At 40.2% G+C, this 18,155-nt stretch overlaps 4 protein-coding genes and 1 pseudogene across 4 annotated transcripts in view; 4 read left to right on the top strand and 1 right to left on the bottom strand.

The window, feature by feature from the left end:
* The first annotated feature begins 2,050 nt into the window (after positions 1 to 2,050).
* Positions 2,051 to 2,625, top strand: LOC148350016 (histone H1 pseudogene; annotated as a pseudogene).
* Positions 2,626 to 7,688: 5,063 nt separating this feature from the next.
* On the top strand, positions 7,689 to 8,137 carry LOC148350015 (histone H3). The gene has a single exon (XM_088355919.1). It carries the CDS (start codon positions 7,698 to 7,700, stop codon positions 8,106 to 8,108), a length of 411 nt encoding a protein of 136 aa, XP_088212045.1. The 5' UTR covers positions 7,689 to 7,697; the 3' UTR covers positions 8,109 to 8,137.
* A 3,413-nt stretch (positions 8,138 to 11,550) lies between these two features.
* Positions 11,551 to 11,939, top strand: LOC148350014 (histone H2A-like). The gene has a single exon (XM_088320292.1). It carries the CDS (start codon positions 11,553 to 11,555, stop codon positions 11,937 to 11,939), a length of 387 nt encoding a protein of 128 aa, XP_088176418.1. The 5' UTR covers positions 11,551 to 11,552.
* Positions 11,940 to 14,002: 2,063 nt separating this feature from the next.
* Positions 14,003 to 18,155, top strand: part of LOC148350009 (uncharacterized) — a 68,654-nt gene continuing 64,501 nt past the window's right edge. The window contains exon 1 of the mRNA XM_088320288.1: positions 14,003 to 14,058. The gene's annotated coding sequence lies outside the window, so the exon portion shown is untranslated. The remainder of the gene's footprint in view (positions 14,059 to 18,155) is intronic.
* LOC148350013 (histone H2B-like) lies at positions 15,457 to 15,845 on the bottom strand. The gene has a single exon (XM_088320293.1). It carries the CDS (start codon positions 15,843 to 15,845, stop codon positions 15,471 to 15,473), a length of 375 nt encoding a protein of 124 aa, XP_088176419.1. The 3' UTR covers positions 15,457 to 15,470.

Below are 18,155 nucleotides of genomic sequence, written 5' to 3'. Positions count from 1 at the left end.
TGGGCAGCACGGCGGCGCAGTGGTTAACGCTTGTGCGGCACAGTTCATGTCATGGGAACCTGTCATGGGTTCAAATCCAGCTCCAGACTTCCTGTGCGGAGTTTGTATGTTCTCCCCGTGCTTGCGTGGGTTTCCTCCGGCCACTCCAGTTTCCTCCCACGCTCCAAAAACATGCATTTCAGGTGAATTGGCCGGTCCAAATTGTCCCTAGGTGTAAATGAGCGAGCGAGTTGTCTGTCCCTGTGTGCCCTGCGATTGGCTGGCAACCAGTTCAGGGTGTCCCCTGCCCACTGCCCGGAGATGGCTGGGAGTTTAACTGTACGGGTCAGGTGTATCGACATTTCGTACTGTGTGCATGGTTACAAAAAATGACAATAAAAGTAAATTCGATTCTATAAAGTTTGCTTGAATGGGTCTTTATTTTCTCAGGGGTTTCTTTTCATTAACCAAAAATTTGTTTAAAAAATTAAACAAAAAAAACTTGATTTTATGACACATCTATTTGGGTCACATTGTAATAATAATAATAATAATAATAATTTCCTTGTAGTTGGCCTGGAGAGGGATGGGATTACTTGCCCAAGACACACCACAGGAAATAGCTCCGAAGACCCGTGTGGTTAGCGGTCCCAACCAACCAACCAGTGTTTTAATCCATTTTTGACATCATTTGGGATTTCCCACCTCAAAGGTGTTAATGTTTCAATATAGAAAATGATCATTCAAAATAAACTAAAATTATCATTTGAAGTTAAGAAACTCTGCTGCATAGCTTCTTAACAGTGAGGTTGTCCTATAACATACGTTAAATAATCTGCAAGTGGTGTATTCTCACTTTGTTGGAATGAAATTAAATTATCTGCATTTTATATAGCGCTTTTCAAGTCAATGACTTATCAAAGCGCTTTACAATGTGCTCCACATTTCCCAATAGCGGCCTTGCAGCCATGTAAGGCGCTAACCTGCTTATTGGGGGTATTAAGGGTTCAGTGTCTTACCCAAGGACACTTGGACATGTAACACGGACGAGCCGGGATTCGAACTGGGATCCCTTGATCTCAAGACGAGCGCTCTATCTCCTGAGCTACTGTCGCCCCGCATTAATAAAATTCACCAAACAATATATGGGATATTTTCATGCCTTGTTTACATTGTTTTAATCCCAGTGATATACTAATAGGCACACATATCTAAATTTTTATATGACTATTTTTTATTTCTGCACAATGGGACGGGTAAATGACATTGCACAATTATTGAAGTATTGTATGATCTACTTACAACTCAGATCATCTATATAATTCGGGTAGAGAGTAAGTATTTTCTTACACGATTTCCTGGAGTTCCATGTCTAAACTCGATGTGAACACAGATCAAACAAATTGCACTATGTTGTATTTGATGGCAATAAAGGCGATTTTAATGCATCGTGTGAGAACTATCTCATTTATACTCTAAATTTGTGTTTTAGACATTATGAGTCGCCTTTAACATGGTCGAACCTTGCACTTGCTGAGGCCTAACAGTCATGCAATTTGAGGAAGGTCAGTGTGTTTGCTACCATAGAGGAAAGTCATCTTCCTGCAAAAACCAGAGACACTCTGTGTTTTGGGGGAATTGGGATAACTAAACCAACATGTTTTGTTTTCGGAAAAATACTTTGAGTTAATCTATGCGTGATTTTAAATCTTTTAGAGGTGCAACAAGTGAGAAAAGTCACCGAGTTCCACCGCTCATGTCAGTGGAGTGGTGGATATACGAGTCGATTATTAAAAGTTGTAACGAATTGACGAGCTATAAATAAGTTCCACGACAAGAAACAAGTGTTTTCTATCACTGGAATTCATTTTTGGTGTTAAAACAGTTTATATAAAAAAGTTTGAATCGATTAAAGCGAGGCCAGAAAACACAAGTCAGAAGGTTTTGTCGAGCAGGCGCGCTGCTTGACTCTATACGGTTCTCATAGTTGACTCTCTCCGGTTCTCACGCCGGGTTTATAAATCCCCCCTTTCCCGAGATTTCCTCACTCGATCGTCATTTGATAAGTTAACACTATGTCGGACGGAAAGAAGAAGGCGGCCAAGAAGCCCACAAAGGCCGGACCCAAAGTCAGCGACCTCATCGTCGAAGCCGTGACGGCGTCCAAGGAGCGCAGCGGCGTCTCCCTCGCCGCCCTCAAGAAGTATGCCTCCAGCAAAGGCTACGACGTGGAGAAGAACAACGCCCGCTTCAAGACCGCCTTGAAGAGCCTCGTGTTCAAGAAGACCCTGGTCCAAACCAAGGGCACCGGCGCTTCCGGCTCCTTCAAGCTGAACAAAACCACCGAGGGGAAGAAGGCACCCGCCAAGAAGGCTCCAGCCAAGAAGGCCCCCGCTAAGAAATCCCCCGCGAAGAAGGCAGCTTCGACCAAAAAAGCCAAAACCACCCCCAAGAAAGCGGCCAAGAAACCCGCCGCTAAGAAGGCAGCCGCTTCCCCCAAGAAAAAGCCCGCCGCTAAGAGTCCCAAAAAAGCGGCGCCCAAGAAGAAGACTCCCGTCAAGAAGAAGGCTCCCGCGCGCAAGAGTCCCGCCAAAGCGAAAGCCGGCAAGAAGGTATCCAAGAAGAAGTGAATGAATCAACGCTTGCTTCCACCACAAAGGCTCTTTTCAGAGCCATCACACATTTTTAAGAGTTTGATGATCATTGTTGACATTAGGGAACCAACTATTAACTGCATTAGTCATCTCAAACGGCTCGTTATGTCATTTCAATTTGTATGGCCCTTAATCACAAAGGGCTGCTCAGTTTATTGTACAGATTATTATTTCAGACTAATATTACACCGTCTCTACATGTATATAATCTCTGCTGAGAGTAGTAAATGCACATTAGCACATCTATCTCGAGCAGTAACATACAAAAATTATCGCGTCATCAAGTGCATGTACCAAAACTTCTAAAGTTTGGTAGCATTTTAGCTTGAATACAGCAACTAAAAACACTTGCAAAAGCAGTATCATGGCAGAAGCACAGTGTCACACAAACATTTAAAGAGAAAGAATGTGGGACAGTTCATAAGTAGGGGGAGCGTCTGTATAGCGCTTTTCAAGTCACTGAAGACCTCCCAAAGCGCTTTACAATGTGCTTCACACTTACCCATTCACACACACACACACACACACACTGATAGCGGTGTCAGCCATGACAGATAACTACCTGCTTATTAGGAGTCAAGTGTCAAGTCTATAGCCCTTAATCACAAAGAGTCTCAAAGGGCTGCACAGGTTATTGCACAGACTATTATTTCAGACTATTATTACACCGTCTCTACGTGAATATAATCTGCCGAGAGTAGTAAATGCACATTAGCACCTCTATCACATACAGAAATTATCGCGTCATCAAGTGCATGTACCAAAACTTCTAAAGTTTGGTAGCATTTTAGCTTGAATACAGCAACTAAAAACACTTGCAAAGCAGATGTCAATTATCATGGCAGAAGCACAGTGTCACACAAACATTTAGAGAAAGAATGTCACTGAAGACCTCCCAAAGTGCTTTACAATGTGCTTCACACTTACCCATTCACACACACTGATAGCGGTGTCAGCCATGACAGATAACTACCTGCTTATCAGGGGCATTAGGGGTCAAGTCATTTTTATTTGTATAGCCCTTAATCACAAAGAGTCTCAAAGGGCTGCACAGGTTATTGCACAGACTATTATTTCAGACTATTATTACACCGTCCCCTGATCTGGAACCAACATGAGGGCAAGGAAAAACTCAAAAACCTCAACATGAGGAAAATTAAGAAACCTTGAGAAGGGACTTCACATGTGGTAATCCCCATTTCAGGATGACCAGGCTGCAATGGATGTTGCTTTTAATGCCGTAAAACTGAACAAAACAGTCTCTTGGGTCCAACAGAGACTGTCAAAGAGGCTATCTATCTTGAGAATTACTCCCTTTACTTTTAAGTAACACCAGAAATTTACTGGTGGTACCCTAGTACTTTCAAACAGCCTTTGTATGACAAAGTTAATTTAGGAATATTCTTAATAGGTACGTTGGGATTATTAGAAAGGTCTGGTAATAGACGGGAATATGAAAATGCAAACTGGTGATACCACAGTACCCCATTTATTCATGTATAACGTGCACCACTTATTTTTTAATCAAAATTCTGCATACATTATTTTTTTACTTTTTCTTACTTCCAACAAAGTATTGTGAGTAAAGGTATGATCTTGGGCCCGGGCCGGGCTTCTCTCTCGTTGTTCAGGGAGGATCTGCAAGCATGGACACTGTTTGTGCATTTACTTTTACTCAAGTAATTATTTGGATGACGACTAATGATAATAATTCCAGCATCCCCTGATCTGAAACCCACACGAGGGCAAGGGGAAACTCAAACCTCAACATGAGGAAAATGAAACTGAGAAGGGACCGCACATGTGGTATCCCCCTTTCAGGATAACCAGGCAACGGATGTTGCAATTATAAATAATACAGAGCATATTGTAACTAATTGCCACTTTAATTGTGTGAAGTAGGATTGCACCCCCCAGGTGTCCAACAGGCGGCCCGCGGGCCACATCAGGCCCGCTAAGGGATTGAATCCGGCCGGTGAGACAACACTCAGAGAAGCGCAAGAGAAAAACAAGCTGCAGGTTGAAATGTCAACTTGATGTTGCCAAAGCCAAGTTCCACTCACAAGTATTTCTCTCTCTCCCTCTTTTCCACCCCTTTTCTACCACTCTCTTTCACCCTCTGTCTCTCTTTTTCTCTTTCCTTGTTGCTCTTTGTCTCTTTCTCTCTGTGTCTTTAACTTATTTTGCTCTAACTCCCTTTTTCCTTTTCCTTTTCTCTCTTCTCTTTCTCCCCCTCTGTCTTTCTATTTCTCTTTGGATTTCTTTCTTTCTCTCCCTTTCTTTCCCCCTCTCTCACGACTTCTCTTTTCATCTCTTTTGTTTCTCACGCTCTCTCCCTCTCTCTCTTTGTCCCGGCCTCTCTCTTTTTCCCTCCTTCTTTCTCTTATTTCTTTCTCTCTCTTTTCTTTCTCTTTATTCTACCAGTCCGGCCCCCGACAGAATGTTTGTTCTATCGTGTGGCCCCCAAGTTAAAATGAGTTTGACAACCCTGGATTACACAGACCCAGTCGACCGTAAGTATGCACCAGCTCTGGTGAGCTGATTTTAGTGGAGATCGGTGGGCATCTCAACTGGTATAAGGGACCAACAAAATGCTTTTTTTTTTGTATTTTTTGTATACCTATGGAACACTACTCATCTTTTATTAATGAATTATTTTTTGGGTTCTATTTTTATTTCGAAAAGCAAGATGGCGGCGCACATGGGTGCTGCGGCTCGTTGCCCTCCAGCTAATCTCTGTATTATTTGTAATTGCAACATCCTTTGCCTGGTAATCCTGAAAGGGTCCCTTCTCAATGTTTCTTCATTTTCCTCATGTTGAGGTTTTTGAGTTTTTTCTTGCCCTCATGTTGTTTTCAGATCAGGGGATGGTGTCATAATGGTCTGTAGTTTGCAATAGTCTTTGATCTGTGCAGCCCTTTGAGACTCCTTGTGATTAAGGGCTATACAAACAAATATTACTTGCCTTGAATTCAATTTGAGGCGCTACTAGAAGACGCGACACATTATCACACACCTTTTGGGTCTGTCACCTTATTGAGAAAGATACGAATTACACAGTGTTTAAGTGAAAATTTATGAAATCCAATTATTTTTCAATATATGTATAAAGTTCAGACACCGTTTCATACACAGGGGCATCACCACCCTAAACAAGGGCGCAAAACTGACTTTCTTGCAGATTACAGTGTTTGGGATTTTTGTTGAAGCTAACTGTTATTGTACTAATATTACAATTAACTATTCTTTCATTATTATAGCCTATTTATTTTTGAATTTATTCTATTTTAAACTTTCAACCTCGAGTAACAGTCACCCTAAAAAAAGGAAACAGATGTATGTTATAAAAATCGACTTTTTAGTGTAACAACTAATAAGTTATTAAATACTATTTTTTTTGTAATGCGTTTAAAGTCAACAAATTGCTAATTTTTAAACAAGAGGAAATAAAGCTGTTATGTTCGTGAACAGCACAATCACCATTTTATATAGTCAAATTGTTTGTGGGATTTATTTTTGAATTTTCTTGAATTATGTAAGAGTAAGTATTATTTATGATCGTAGACATACACATTTTCTTTGTTGTACACATGTTATTAAAGTTTTTTTTTTATTGAGTGACTGAAAATAAGGTAAAGGTACATTATAAAACCAGTGCCAGATGAGCACGGAGTAGCAGCAGGATGCCAGACAAATACAGCGGTGACGACTAGGTATGAGTTCCACTATGACCAATTTCTTCACCTCGGAATATTCACTTTAAAAAATGACATTGGTATTATCGTTCATGTATTTTTGCCTATTGTCCAAATCAATGTTTTTTTTGTTGTTTGTTTGTTTTTAATGAATGAAGGTTGTTTTGTTGTACTCCTAGAGGCACTACAAATTGCTCACTCCCCCTTAAAGTCTGCAATTTGGGGAAGAAAAAGACAAATGACGCCATATTAAAGTGAAACAAATAAAATATTTTATAATATTCTATTCAGGGGATTAAAATCAAAATTTAATAAGGGATGTTTAAATAATATACAATATCGTCATGGATTATAATAGTGTACAGTTTACAATTGTTACAATTTCAGACACATGACGGTATAAATGAAAACAAAACATGTTAAAAAATGTTCCATGCATTACAAGTTATCTGCTACCAGTGACTGAGACAATACGGACCAGAGAGTAAATAGGCAAGATGAGATCCTTTCAAATATAATTATATGGTGTACACAATTTGAAAAATAAGCTAGGTCAACCACTAAAACATCTTGCCAGTTATAAATCAAATGTCCTGGAAAATCCCAATGACCCATTATAACATGTCTGAAGACGCCACCGGGTGCCTGCCTGCACCACATTTGAGACCTATATATAATAAAAAGCAATGCAAAATGGAATTTATACTATTTTATTTAACATTTCAGTTACATATTCCAGGCATGTTTCCTAAAATACACAAAGTACGTAGTATCGTTAAAAATATTGCGTCTAAACCTAGTATTCAAGCGTTGTAAATGTCCTCTTACTGGGCTTTTGACAATAACTAAATGTGTTATCTCCAACTCGTTTTCAACCACTAAAACATAATGCCACTTAGAAATCAAAATGACTGGAAAATCACAATGACCCCATGATTAGAACTTGTCTGCAGGCTGATATTAAGGGGCTCGTGGGTGCCCGCGGACCCTATCGTAAACCTATTTTCAATGATTGCGCAATGCAAAGAGGAAGCAATACTGTTTTACTCAACATTTAAGTTAACAGGCACGTTTTCTAAAATACATAATAGTGCGTTTTATTTTTAAACATATTGCAAATGCGTTCAAACACATTAATCAATTATGTAAATGGAATTTTAACGACTAATACATGTGTTTCCCCCCAACTTATTATTGTCAACGGCAAAATATTGACTCGAGTGTGATTGGTTCATTCAAAATGCTGCCGTCCAATTGTTGAACAGAAATCGCGCGGGTTTATTTCAAACGCACCAATGGGGAGGCGTATCTGAAGCATAAAAAGGTGAAGTCCACACTGGCTTCCACATTCGTCCGAACGTGCTACATCATGGCAAGAACTAAGCAAACAGCCCGTAAATCCACCGGCGGCAAAGCTCCAAGGAAGCAGCTTGCAACCAAAGCCGCCCGCAAGAGTGCACCAGCCACCGGTGGGGTGAAGAAGCCCCATCGCTACAGGCCCGGCACAGTCGCCCTGCGTGAGATCCGTCGCTACCAGAAGTCCACCGAACTCCTCATCCGCAAGTTGCCTTTCCAGCGCCTGGTGAGGGAGATCGCTCAGGATTTCAAGACCGATCTCCGCTTCCAGAGCTCCGCCGTCATGGCTCTGCAGGAATCCAGCGAGGCCTATCTGGTCGGCCTGTTCGAGGACACCAACCTGTGCGCCATCCACGCCAAGCGGGTCACTATCATGCCCAAAGACATCCAGCTGGCTCGCCGTATCCGCGGGGAGAGGGCTTAATTAAATTCCTCATCCATAAACCCAACGGCTCTTTTAAGAGCCACACACTTTGTTCAAATGAGTCGATTTCTCGCCTTTAGTAAGATATTGATTGGTTTAAATCAATGACTCAAATCGAGATGTAAGAAAATACATCAACAAATCTACCATGTACCGGCAGGTGGCACTGTTGGACACATCATTGCAGCACACTCATACAGGTACTCTAACATATTTAAGCAGGAATTTCAATAAAAGTTATGACACCCGTTACAACTATATCAACTGTATGTGTCCCTGGACCCGGTTCAGGCGTCCCCCGCCTAAAGATTGCTGGCTCCAAAATCGAAACCCTCATTATTTGCTGCTAATAGTGTCAATAAAATCCTATAAGTACAAACGGTGCAGATAGTGGCAATGCCTCGAATGTGTCTGTTGCTCTAGACATGTCACTTGTAAACGAAACCGTGTCAGGACAGCGTTGTCAGAGATTGCGGTTGACTTTATCAGGGATTCAATGACTTCGGGACAGTGTATTAAAAAGTATTAAAAGAAACCTGGTGGATTTTGGCCTCTAAGAGTCCATAGTTGGTACTCCATTCTTCCATTCAGCAATTGTTAACTGTCGAACTACATTACAATTACATCTTGTGGTCAAATCTTCTATGGCTATTAATGTCTGAACGGTATTTTGTGATGGGTAGCAAAGCAATGCGTAACAGGTGTAACAATAACTTTTTTAATTGAAATTCCTGCTGAAATGTGTTGTATAGTTTTTGTGCAAGTGTCCTGCAACAGTGCCACCTGCTGGTATAGGGGTTTGTTGGCAGTCTAACCGCGTGCTGCCACGATCTTTTGGTGGTCCGAAAAAAAGGTAATTTTAAACATTAAAACCACAGCTGACAAATCTCTCAACATGCACAGGAATGTGATTGATGTTGTTTTGCCGGACGTTGCACGTTGTGCTAATTCCCCTTATAGAAATCAAAGCCAACAGAGAAGCTTATCACGTGTTTCAACTCATTCATATGCAGGAAAATTGTACCCGTGTTTATATTCATTATTATTTCTATTTTCTCATATGAAAAGGATGATTTTGGTTAAAATGCAGACTAAAGAAAAGTATGTTGAATTTGTTATAAACGTTAAAAAAAACACTATACAAAAACACAAAACCACAGCTGTCAAATCTCTCAACATGCACAGTAATGTGATTGATGTTGTCAAGCTGTTTGGATTTATTTTTGTTTTGTTTCTGTCGCCATTTATGTTAGTTTTGCCGGACGTTGCATGTTGTGCTAAAATGCTAATTCCCCGTACAGTGTTGAAAGCCAGCAGAGGAGCTAACCACGTGTTGTGTGTGTCACATTCATTTGCAGGTAAATTGTACCCGTTTTATACTTGTTATTGTTTCTATTTTTCTCATATATATAAAAAGGATGATGTTAGTTAAAATTCAGTTTAAAGAAAAATATGTTGAGTTCATTGTAAACTTTAAAAAAACAACACTATACGATCTCTTGTTAAAAGTATCTTGTTAAAATGGATGTAAAAATGTATTGTGATGGTTGATATTCTAAAACGTGTTTAAAGCCAGCAGAGGAGCTAACCACTTATTGTGCGTGACTCATTCATTTGCAGCAACTGTAATAAAAACCTCATCATCCAGCCCAGTGTGAATGTGGATCTTTGGTGGGACGGGTACACTGCGGTTGCACAATATCAAAATAATACTTTCAAAGACAGTTTAACAAAACCATATAAATTCTCTGGAGTGACGACCTTAATGTGTATGAAATAATCCTCGCATTTCAGAACACGTGCATGCAACAAGAAATGACATCCAAATGATGACTCTTTTGCTTTCGCTTCTTCGTTGCAGCTTTTTTTTTTCTACATTTCAGATGTGGCCCCTCAAATTCACCAGTCATTCTGCTGCACGGCTGTTAACAGCTGCAAATGTTGGGCAATGAGACATTTTTCAAAACTGGTCTTCAAACCAGGACCAAAGGTGTCAGTTGACGAGTATCTTATTCATTTCTGTAACAATTGTCCCTTCCGCCAATATATACCAAGTAAGCCAGAGTGTGGCATCGAAATCTGGGCAGCCTGTGATGTCTGCGGGGCCACAAAATCGGTGTGAGATTATTTTACAAGCTAGGACCTCCAACAAGGAGGAGGAAACTTATGTCAACAGTAAATAAAATAAACCTGATCAACCCACTGATATGTTGCAGATGAAGGGCAGTCCAAAATTGTAGACTCCAGTTGTCCGACTTGATTCTTTTAGCCTTTTTCTTGAAGTTAATATGGGTCGAAACTGACCCTAACACCATGGATGTCCATTACACTTAATATTTAAATGTAAAAATGTATATATATATATATATTCAGCAAATAATTGGTAATACCCATCTGTAATAGTCAGAAAAAAAGCATGCCGTTTTTGTAACACTCAAACATTTATAAAACACTTTTTAGAAAAAAAGGGATTTTTCGGAGGTGAGGGGTCAATTTTGTAAAAGCGTGACAACAATTATGTTCGCTTTAAAGGTTGTTCATAAGAACACATAAGGCAGGGGTGTCCAAACTTTTCAGAAAGCGGGCCAGATTTGGTTAGCTAAAATGTGTGAGGGTCGATTATTCAGCATGACGTTATTTGGAACAGTTTGTTTTTTTAAATCACTATGAAAAGTTTGCAGAATTTTCATTTGACCCGTAAGGGTCTCATGAAAAGGCACTGCTGTGGTGCTAAAACAGCTTCCAGTTGCTTCACATTTTCACAGCTTTCATTTCCAGTCGGCTTTTTGTAGTCGGCATGTGACGCCTGACAGTGACTCTTGATATCATATGATTTGTTGTTTCGGAGATCAGTGAAAAAATACTCTTATGTTGTCCTGGAAGTGGCGGCCCTCACAGTCAACTATCCTTTTTTCTATTAACAGTCGCCAAATCTTATAGAAAGGCGAGGGCGTTTGGCCAAAGGACTATTCCCATGAATTGTTTTTTTTTTTGTTTACCGACAAGCCACAAATTATTAATTGTATGACAGAGGCCGCCGGTCAGTGAAAAGGTGCTCACGGGCCGTAACTGGCCCTCGGACCGGACTCTGGACAAGTGACATAAGGCAACAAGCATTTAGACTAACACCCTCCTCAGGCATATGGTTTTCTCAAAAACAGAACTAGAGCACCCACTTCTGCACAGAATTTGCACTTCTTTCGACACAGCGCAACTTTTTGTAAAATTAATTTGTTCATTTTATCTAAAAAGGTATTGTTGCTTAAGAACTAGGTAAATGTACTTGTATTAACATGCCAGTCACTGGAAAACTGAGAACTCGTCGCTGATTGGACAACCGTTTTCCAGTAGCATTGGGCCAATCACAGGGGAGCACATCTATGTATATATACAGTACGTCTTGGAGGCGTTAGTACCATCGACTGATCATCGAACTAAATAAACATGTCTGGACGTGGTAAAACCGGCGGCAAAGCAAGGGCGAAGGCCAAGACCCGCTCATCTCGTGCCGGCCTTCAGTTCCCCGTCGGCCGTGTCCACAGACTCCTTCGCAAAGGCAACTACGCTCAGCGTGTCGGTGCCGGCGCCCCCGTCTACTTGGCGGCCGTGCTCGAGTACCTAACCGCTGAAATTTTGGAACTCGCCGGCAACGCCGCTCGCGACAACAAAAAGACCAGGATCATCCCCCGTCATCTGCAGCTCGCCGTCCGCAACGACGAAGAGCTCAACAAGCTCCTCGGTGGGGTCACCATCGCCCAGGGCGGAGTCTTGCCCAATATCCAGGCTGTCCTCCTGCCCAAGAAGACTGAGAAGGCCGCTAAATCCAAGTAAACGAGCCTCCACCCCATCCCAAAACGGTTCTTTTAAGAGCCACCCACTATACTCAAAGAGCATACTTCATATGAGATTACATACCCAAAAATATGCGATCAAATCGAGAAAACCCCTCTTGGCCTGGGACTAGGTTTCCTGATGGGCAGGTGTATGTAAATGCGCAACCTTATATTTTTTTATTTCATTCAAACCTGTAATCAAGACATGGAGTATATTACTGTGGTGGGAAGAGGTGTATGCTGTGCGTGGATACAAATGGTGAAAGTAAGAAAAGAGCTGGTTCAACTACCATCCCAAACCAAAATAGATGAAGGGAAAAATTGTTTGTACAAGTGAGATTCTTACATGTAATCGACCAATCACAAAGAAGCTGTGTTAAAAATACTAGTAGTATTTTGTTAAGACTACTTGCCCAAGAAGACTGAGAAGGCGAAGATTAAGTAAATTGCTTGGGCTGTCTTGAATGGCAAAGGCTCTTTTAAGAGCCAACCACTTTACTCAAGGGTAGAATTCACAAGTACTAAGTTAATACAAATATTGCATCATGAAAATAAATGTAAAACCTTTATTTAGAAGCTATGTTACTATTTTAACATGTTAGCAGACAAACTGCGGCGACCTGGTTAAGGATTTCAACTACACATTTTTTATCTTGTTTAGTAAAAACAATTGATGTATGGACTTTTTACCACCGGGTGGCAAAAATTATCCATTAACTGGAGTGCTGGAGCCCATCCCAGCTATCTTCGGGCAGTAGGCAGGAAACACCCTGAACTGGTTGGCAGCCAATCGCAGGGTACGCAGGGACAGACAATTCGCCTGATATGCATGTTTTTGGAATGTGGGAGGAAACCCACGCAAGCACCGGGAGAACATACAAACTCCGCACAGGTCGTCTGGTAGCTGGATTTGAACCCATGACCTCAGAACTGTGCCACACAACGACTGCCCCGCCGTGCTGCCCGGCACAAATCATTAGTCATTTAATATCATGCAATTTTAATGAACCGTCACTCATTTAAACTAATCGAAGCAACTCCAGAAACAAACTAGGAAATAAAAAATTAGGCGTATTTAATACGTTTTAAGGCTAATTGTAAAACGTTCTAGAAAGTTGCGAGTTGAAATGTGATTGTTTTTAGTTTTTGAATTATCACAAAACGCGTTTTTGTTGCATTACTGTTAAAACTGGTATCGCATTCATTTAGACCACAGGTGTCAGACAGGCGGCCCGCTAAGGGATTGAATCCGGCCCGCGAGACAACACTCAGAGAAGCGCAAGAGAAAAACAAGCTGCAAGTTGAAATTTGTCAACTTGATGTTGTCAAAGCCAGGTGCCTCGAACAAAGACACTGTACTTGTATTTATTTCTCTCTTTCTTTCTCTTCCACCCCGTCTCCGTCTCTTTTTCTCTTCCTTTGTTGCTCTGTCTCTTTATACCCTTCACGCTTTCTTCTCTCCTTCGGTCTTTTTATTTCTCTTTGAATTTCTTTCTTCCTCTCCCTTTCTTTTCTCCCTCTCTCACGACTTTTTATCTTTTCTTTCTCACGCGCTCTCGCTTTCTTTGTCCCGCCCTCTCTCCTTTCCCCTCCCTCTTTCTTTCTCTTTAATCTACTAGTCCGGCCCCCGACAGAATGTTTGTTCTATCGTGTGGCCCCCGAGTTAAAATGAGTTTGACACCCCTGCTGTAGTGCTTCTTTCTACCACTACCAGCATGTGGCGCTGTGAGAGGTTACCCAGCATCGACCCCGAAGAAGAAATCTGCTTCCACCTAGTTCATGTATCAACATTCTATACAGTATCTCCAGCGCGTTAATAACTTTGATATTCTTATTGTTTGATATCTAGCACAGGGGTGTCTAACCCGGTCCTGGAGAGCCACATGTTTTGGAGGTTTCTCTGCTCCAACCCAGGTGACTCCAATTTTCAGCTTGTTAGCAGGCTCTGTGAGAGCTTGATAATGAAAATTGGCATCACCTGTGTTGGTGCAGAGAAACCTCCAAAACATGCCGAACGTGCATCCATTCAACAAGGGTGGCGTAAAGAGGTGTTTTGTTTATTTTGAAACGAAAGTGGAATGAGAAAACATGATGCGGTTGATGCCTAACTTCCAAAAGTAAGTTAAACTCAACTTTATCTTTATAGAGCATATTTTATGAAATATTTTTAGTACAATACCAAACCAGTTATATGAACAAGCCTGAAACATTCTTATGTACACTTTAAAAGTACAAAATATAGCACTGAAGCAACTTACGATCAGTTGAATTTAAGTAGGGCAGCGACTGTATACAATGTCATCAATTTTTTCTATATACAGTGGAACCTCGGTTCTCGACCATAATCCATTCCAGAACCCTGTTCGAAAACAGATTTGTTCAATCACCGAAATCGAGAGTAATGTAAATCGTTTTAATCCGTTCCAACACCCACCCTGAATGTTTACCATGAACGTAAACATGAAGTTAATCGTACGTTCGCTAAAATGAATATGTAAAAATAGAAAAAGGATAAAGGGGACAACCCCCATTTCCTGTGTATCCTTGCGAACTCCATTGTTCGGACAAAAGCTTTGTCATATGCAGGGTTGGGTAGGGTTACTTTAACTTGCTTACTTTCAATGACTTTTGGATAACTCAAATACAAAATATTCTAATAAAAGACAAGAAACTAAATATGAATAAAATGACTCAACACGTGGTAAGCTTTCTCTGCTGGCTTTGATCTCCGGCAAAACTAACATAAAATGCGAAATATTTTGTACAAGCATGATACTTATCATCTGGTTTGGGTAGGGGTTACTTTAACTGGATTACTTTTGGATTACTCCAATACCAAATATGCTAATAAAAGACAAGAAACTAAATGATTAAAATGATGACCCACAGCACGTGGTAAGCTTTCTCTCCTGGCTTTGATCTCCGGCAAAACGAACATAAAATGCGACAGCAACAAAATGAAAATCAATCCAAACAGCTTGCCAACATCATTTTTGCCGTTCCATGTAATTCCGTTACTCCCCAGGCCTGCACAAAATGTTGTCACGTTTAGTTTTTTTATTAGCATATTTAGTATTGGAGTGATCCAAAAGTAATTATAAGTAATCAAGTTAAAGTAACCCTACCCAACCCTGATAATATGACTATTATTTGGAAAAATCCCAATCCATCAAGAGAAAACCATTTTTACTTTATAATCCCGGGTTTACTCTTCGCTACCCAGAGCCGATAACATGCCAGCTAAATGGCGCTGGGTCAGAATATACCCCGGCTGTTGTTGTGAAGTCATACGAGAACAAGCGCTCTTACTCGTGACTTACTCGGTATTAAAATTGAGAAATCCTGTAACCAATGTTCAGTATTCTTTCAATTCTGAGCTTCTTTCACCCACTGGCGTTAGCGCTCTCACGTGTTCAAATGGGACAATTCACCGCTAGTTCGGTACTTGAGTCAAACGAAGTCATTACTCTCAAAGATAAAGTGAGTGGCTCTTAAAAGAGCCGTTGGATGGAGAAATCGCCACGGCAATTTACTTGGAGCTGGTGTACTTAGTGACGGCCTTGGTGCCCTCAGACACGGCGTGCTTAGCGAGCTCGCCGGGGAGAAGGAGACGCACGGCGGTCTGGATCTCCCGAGAGGAGATGGTGGAGCGCTTATTATAGTGCGCCAAGCGGGAAGCTTCGGAGGCGATGCGTTCGAAGATGTCGTTGACGAAGGAGTTCATGATGCTCATCGCCTTGGAGGAGATACCGGTGTCGGGGTGGACCTGTTTGAGGACCTTGTAGACGTAGATGGCATAGCTCTGCTTCCTGGATCTCTTTCTTTTCTTCCCGGTTTTGCTTGCGCTCTTAGTGACCGCTTTCTTGGAGCCTTTCTTGGCAACGGGCTTTGCTGGATCAGGCATGTTTCCTACTACTATTAGAGTAATGTGAATAGAGGATGATAGAGAGCCAAGATATTTATTTGAACTTTATGCAAATTTTTATGCAGTAGCGCTGTACTTTGATTGGCTGACGTCCCATTTGAACCAAGTTTGTTGTAAGTGTGAAAATGGCGCGAAGATTCAACAATCGTGACGGATTTGCTTCTTACCACTCCTTTTTGGAGATAAAACATGTATTTGTTTTTTTTCTTATATTCAATTTGTTTTTACCTTTTAATCGTTTTTCTGTACGTGTAGATAAATATATAACACACAGGGTTGGGTAGGGTTACTTTAACTGGATTACTTTCAATGACTTTTGGATGACTCCAATGCCAAATATGCTAATAAAAGACAAAAAATAAATAAATATGAATAACATTATGACTCACAACACGTGGTGAGCTTTCTCTACTGGCTTTGATCTCAAAACGAACATCAAATGCGACAGAAACAAAATTAAAAGAAATCCAAACAGCTTGCCAACATCATTTTTGCCGTCCTGTGTATTCCTTTACTCCCCAAGCCTGAGCAAAATGTAGTCATTTTATTCATATTGAGTTTCTTTTGTCTTTTATTAGCATATTTGGTATTGGAGTTATCCAAAAAGTGATTGAAAGTAATCAAGTTAAAGTAACCCTACCCAACCCTGATAACACCAGTTGATTCATATGAATGGCGTTAAGATATCCAATGTTATTTATACATAATTCGTCAGATTTTCAAAGCATGTCACACATTAAAGCGTTAGAATCACAAAAGTGTATATTTGTAGCAGTAGGAAGATTTAATCCAGGGGTCTGAATCTCAAATTACCCGGATGCCACTGGAGCTAAGGTCTGTGTAACGTTAAACCAAATCAGGTTTTACACAAAAACCTTTGATGAAATATTTTACCGTTTTCAAATATTATTTTTAAAATTCCCTACACAGAATCAGATATAAAATTAAGAATGGGTTTTAAAAAAATCGTGAAAGTAAATCAATTAGAAAGTGACTACTAGAGGCAATAAAAATGTCATCAACTAAAACACAACCATCATGATTTAAACGATATGCAATGATACACAAAAATGTGTTTGTTTTTGATTCGTATAGTTCAAGAAATTGATTTATATAACTTGAGCATCACCAACAGGGAAATGACAATTGTCCGCAATTTGGCTGCAACAGGTACCAAAAACAAAATAGAAATCTGGCGAAAGGCGTAGGAAAAAAAAAAAAAAAAAAAGATGAAAAATGCTTCTTTTTTTATAATGCTATTTTTTGACACTTGCAACCTCTAGAAATGTCTGTTGAAAAACAGAATACTACAACATCTAGTAGTACATATGGTTCCCTTTAATTTTTTTCTTTAAGGTGGGAAGGCCTCCATCATCCGAGGGTCCCCAAAGTGTATGACCCCTGATTTATTTGTTTAAAATTTAAATATGTTGAATATGTTGATAAATTTGATGAACCTATAAAATGCAAAAGCATATATAAACCTGGCTGCCACCTATTTTTTCAGTTCTTTACATATTAGTGAGCAAAGCCAAAGGTCGGTTCTCTAAAAATAGCCGAAATCCTACCACAGATTGCATGAAACATTAATTTGCAGTATGTTGGCCATGTCCTTAACAGTTCAGAGAACTGGCAAATTTGAGCATGCCCCATGTTGATGACTTAAGTTATTGCTCATTTAATTTTGTACCAAATTTTATCGTAATAAGTCTTATAAACATTAGGTGTGGAGTCCCTCAAGGGTCTGTGTTAGGACCTTTGTTTTAATCGCATTTATTCAGGTAATATATCATCGAAATTAGAATATTTTCTAGTTGCTCACTACACTACACTAAGCTTGGACACATATCTACAGGAATTTCTGGCAGAAATGACTGAAAAGTGTGTTTTGATGGGCTTTCGTGATAGTTTTAGATCAGGGGATGGTGTAATAATAGTATGTGGTTTTTCAATAATATGCAGCCCTGTGAGACTCATTGTGATTAAGGGCTATACAAATAAACTTGACTTAATATTTAAACGCTAAACGGCATTGCTGTCAAATGATGCTACACTGAGCTGTAGAACTAGTTTTCGTTAGGACTGTTTTTAATACATAATGTTCAAATAGTAAACGTTAAGAGTTCAGGTTTCTCAGAGATGAACTATTTTATAAGCTTAAGACAACAAACCAAGGTTAGTTAAAAGTGGATACACTCAAAAGCCCTTCAAGAGTTATACAGTGCAGTTCATTACCCTTGCATGGTTTTTGGTTTGAACACATTTATTGACACTTAACAGCAATTAAAC

Source organism: Urocampus carinirostris, chromosome 16 (genome assembly GCF_059441175.1).
Source record: "Urocampus carinirostris isolate Australia breed hairy pipefish chromosome 16, RoL_Ucar_1.0, whole genome shotgun sequence".
Lineage (NCBI taxonomy): Eukaryota > Metazoa > Chordata > Actinopteri > Syngnathiformes > Syngnathidae > Urocampus > Urocampus carinirostris.
The sequence above is the reverse complement of the archived record's forward strand: the minus strand, read 5'-3'. Positions and strand labels throughout refer to the sequence as shown.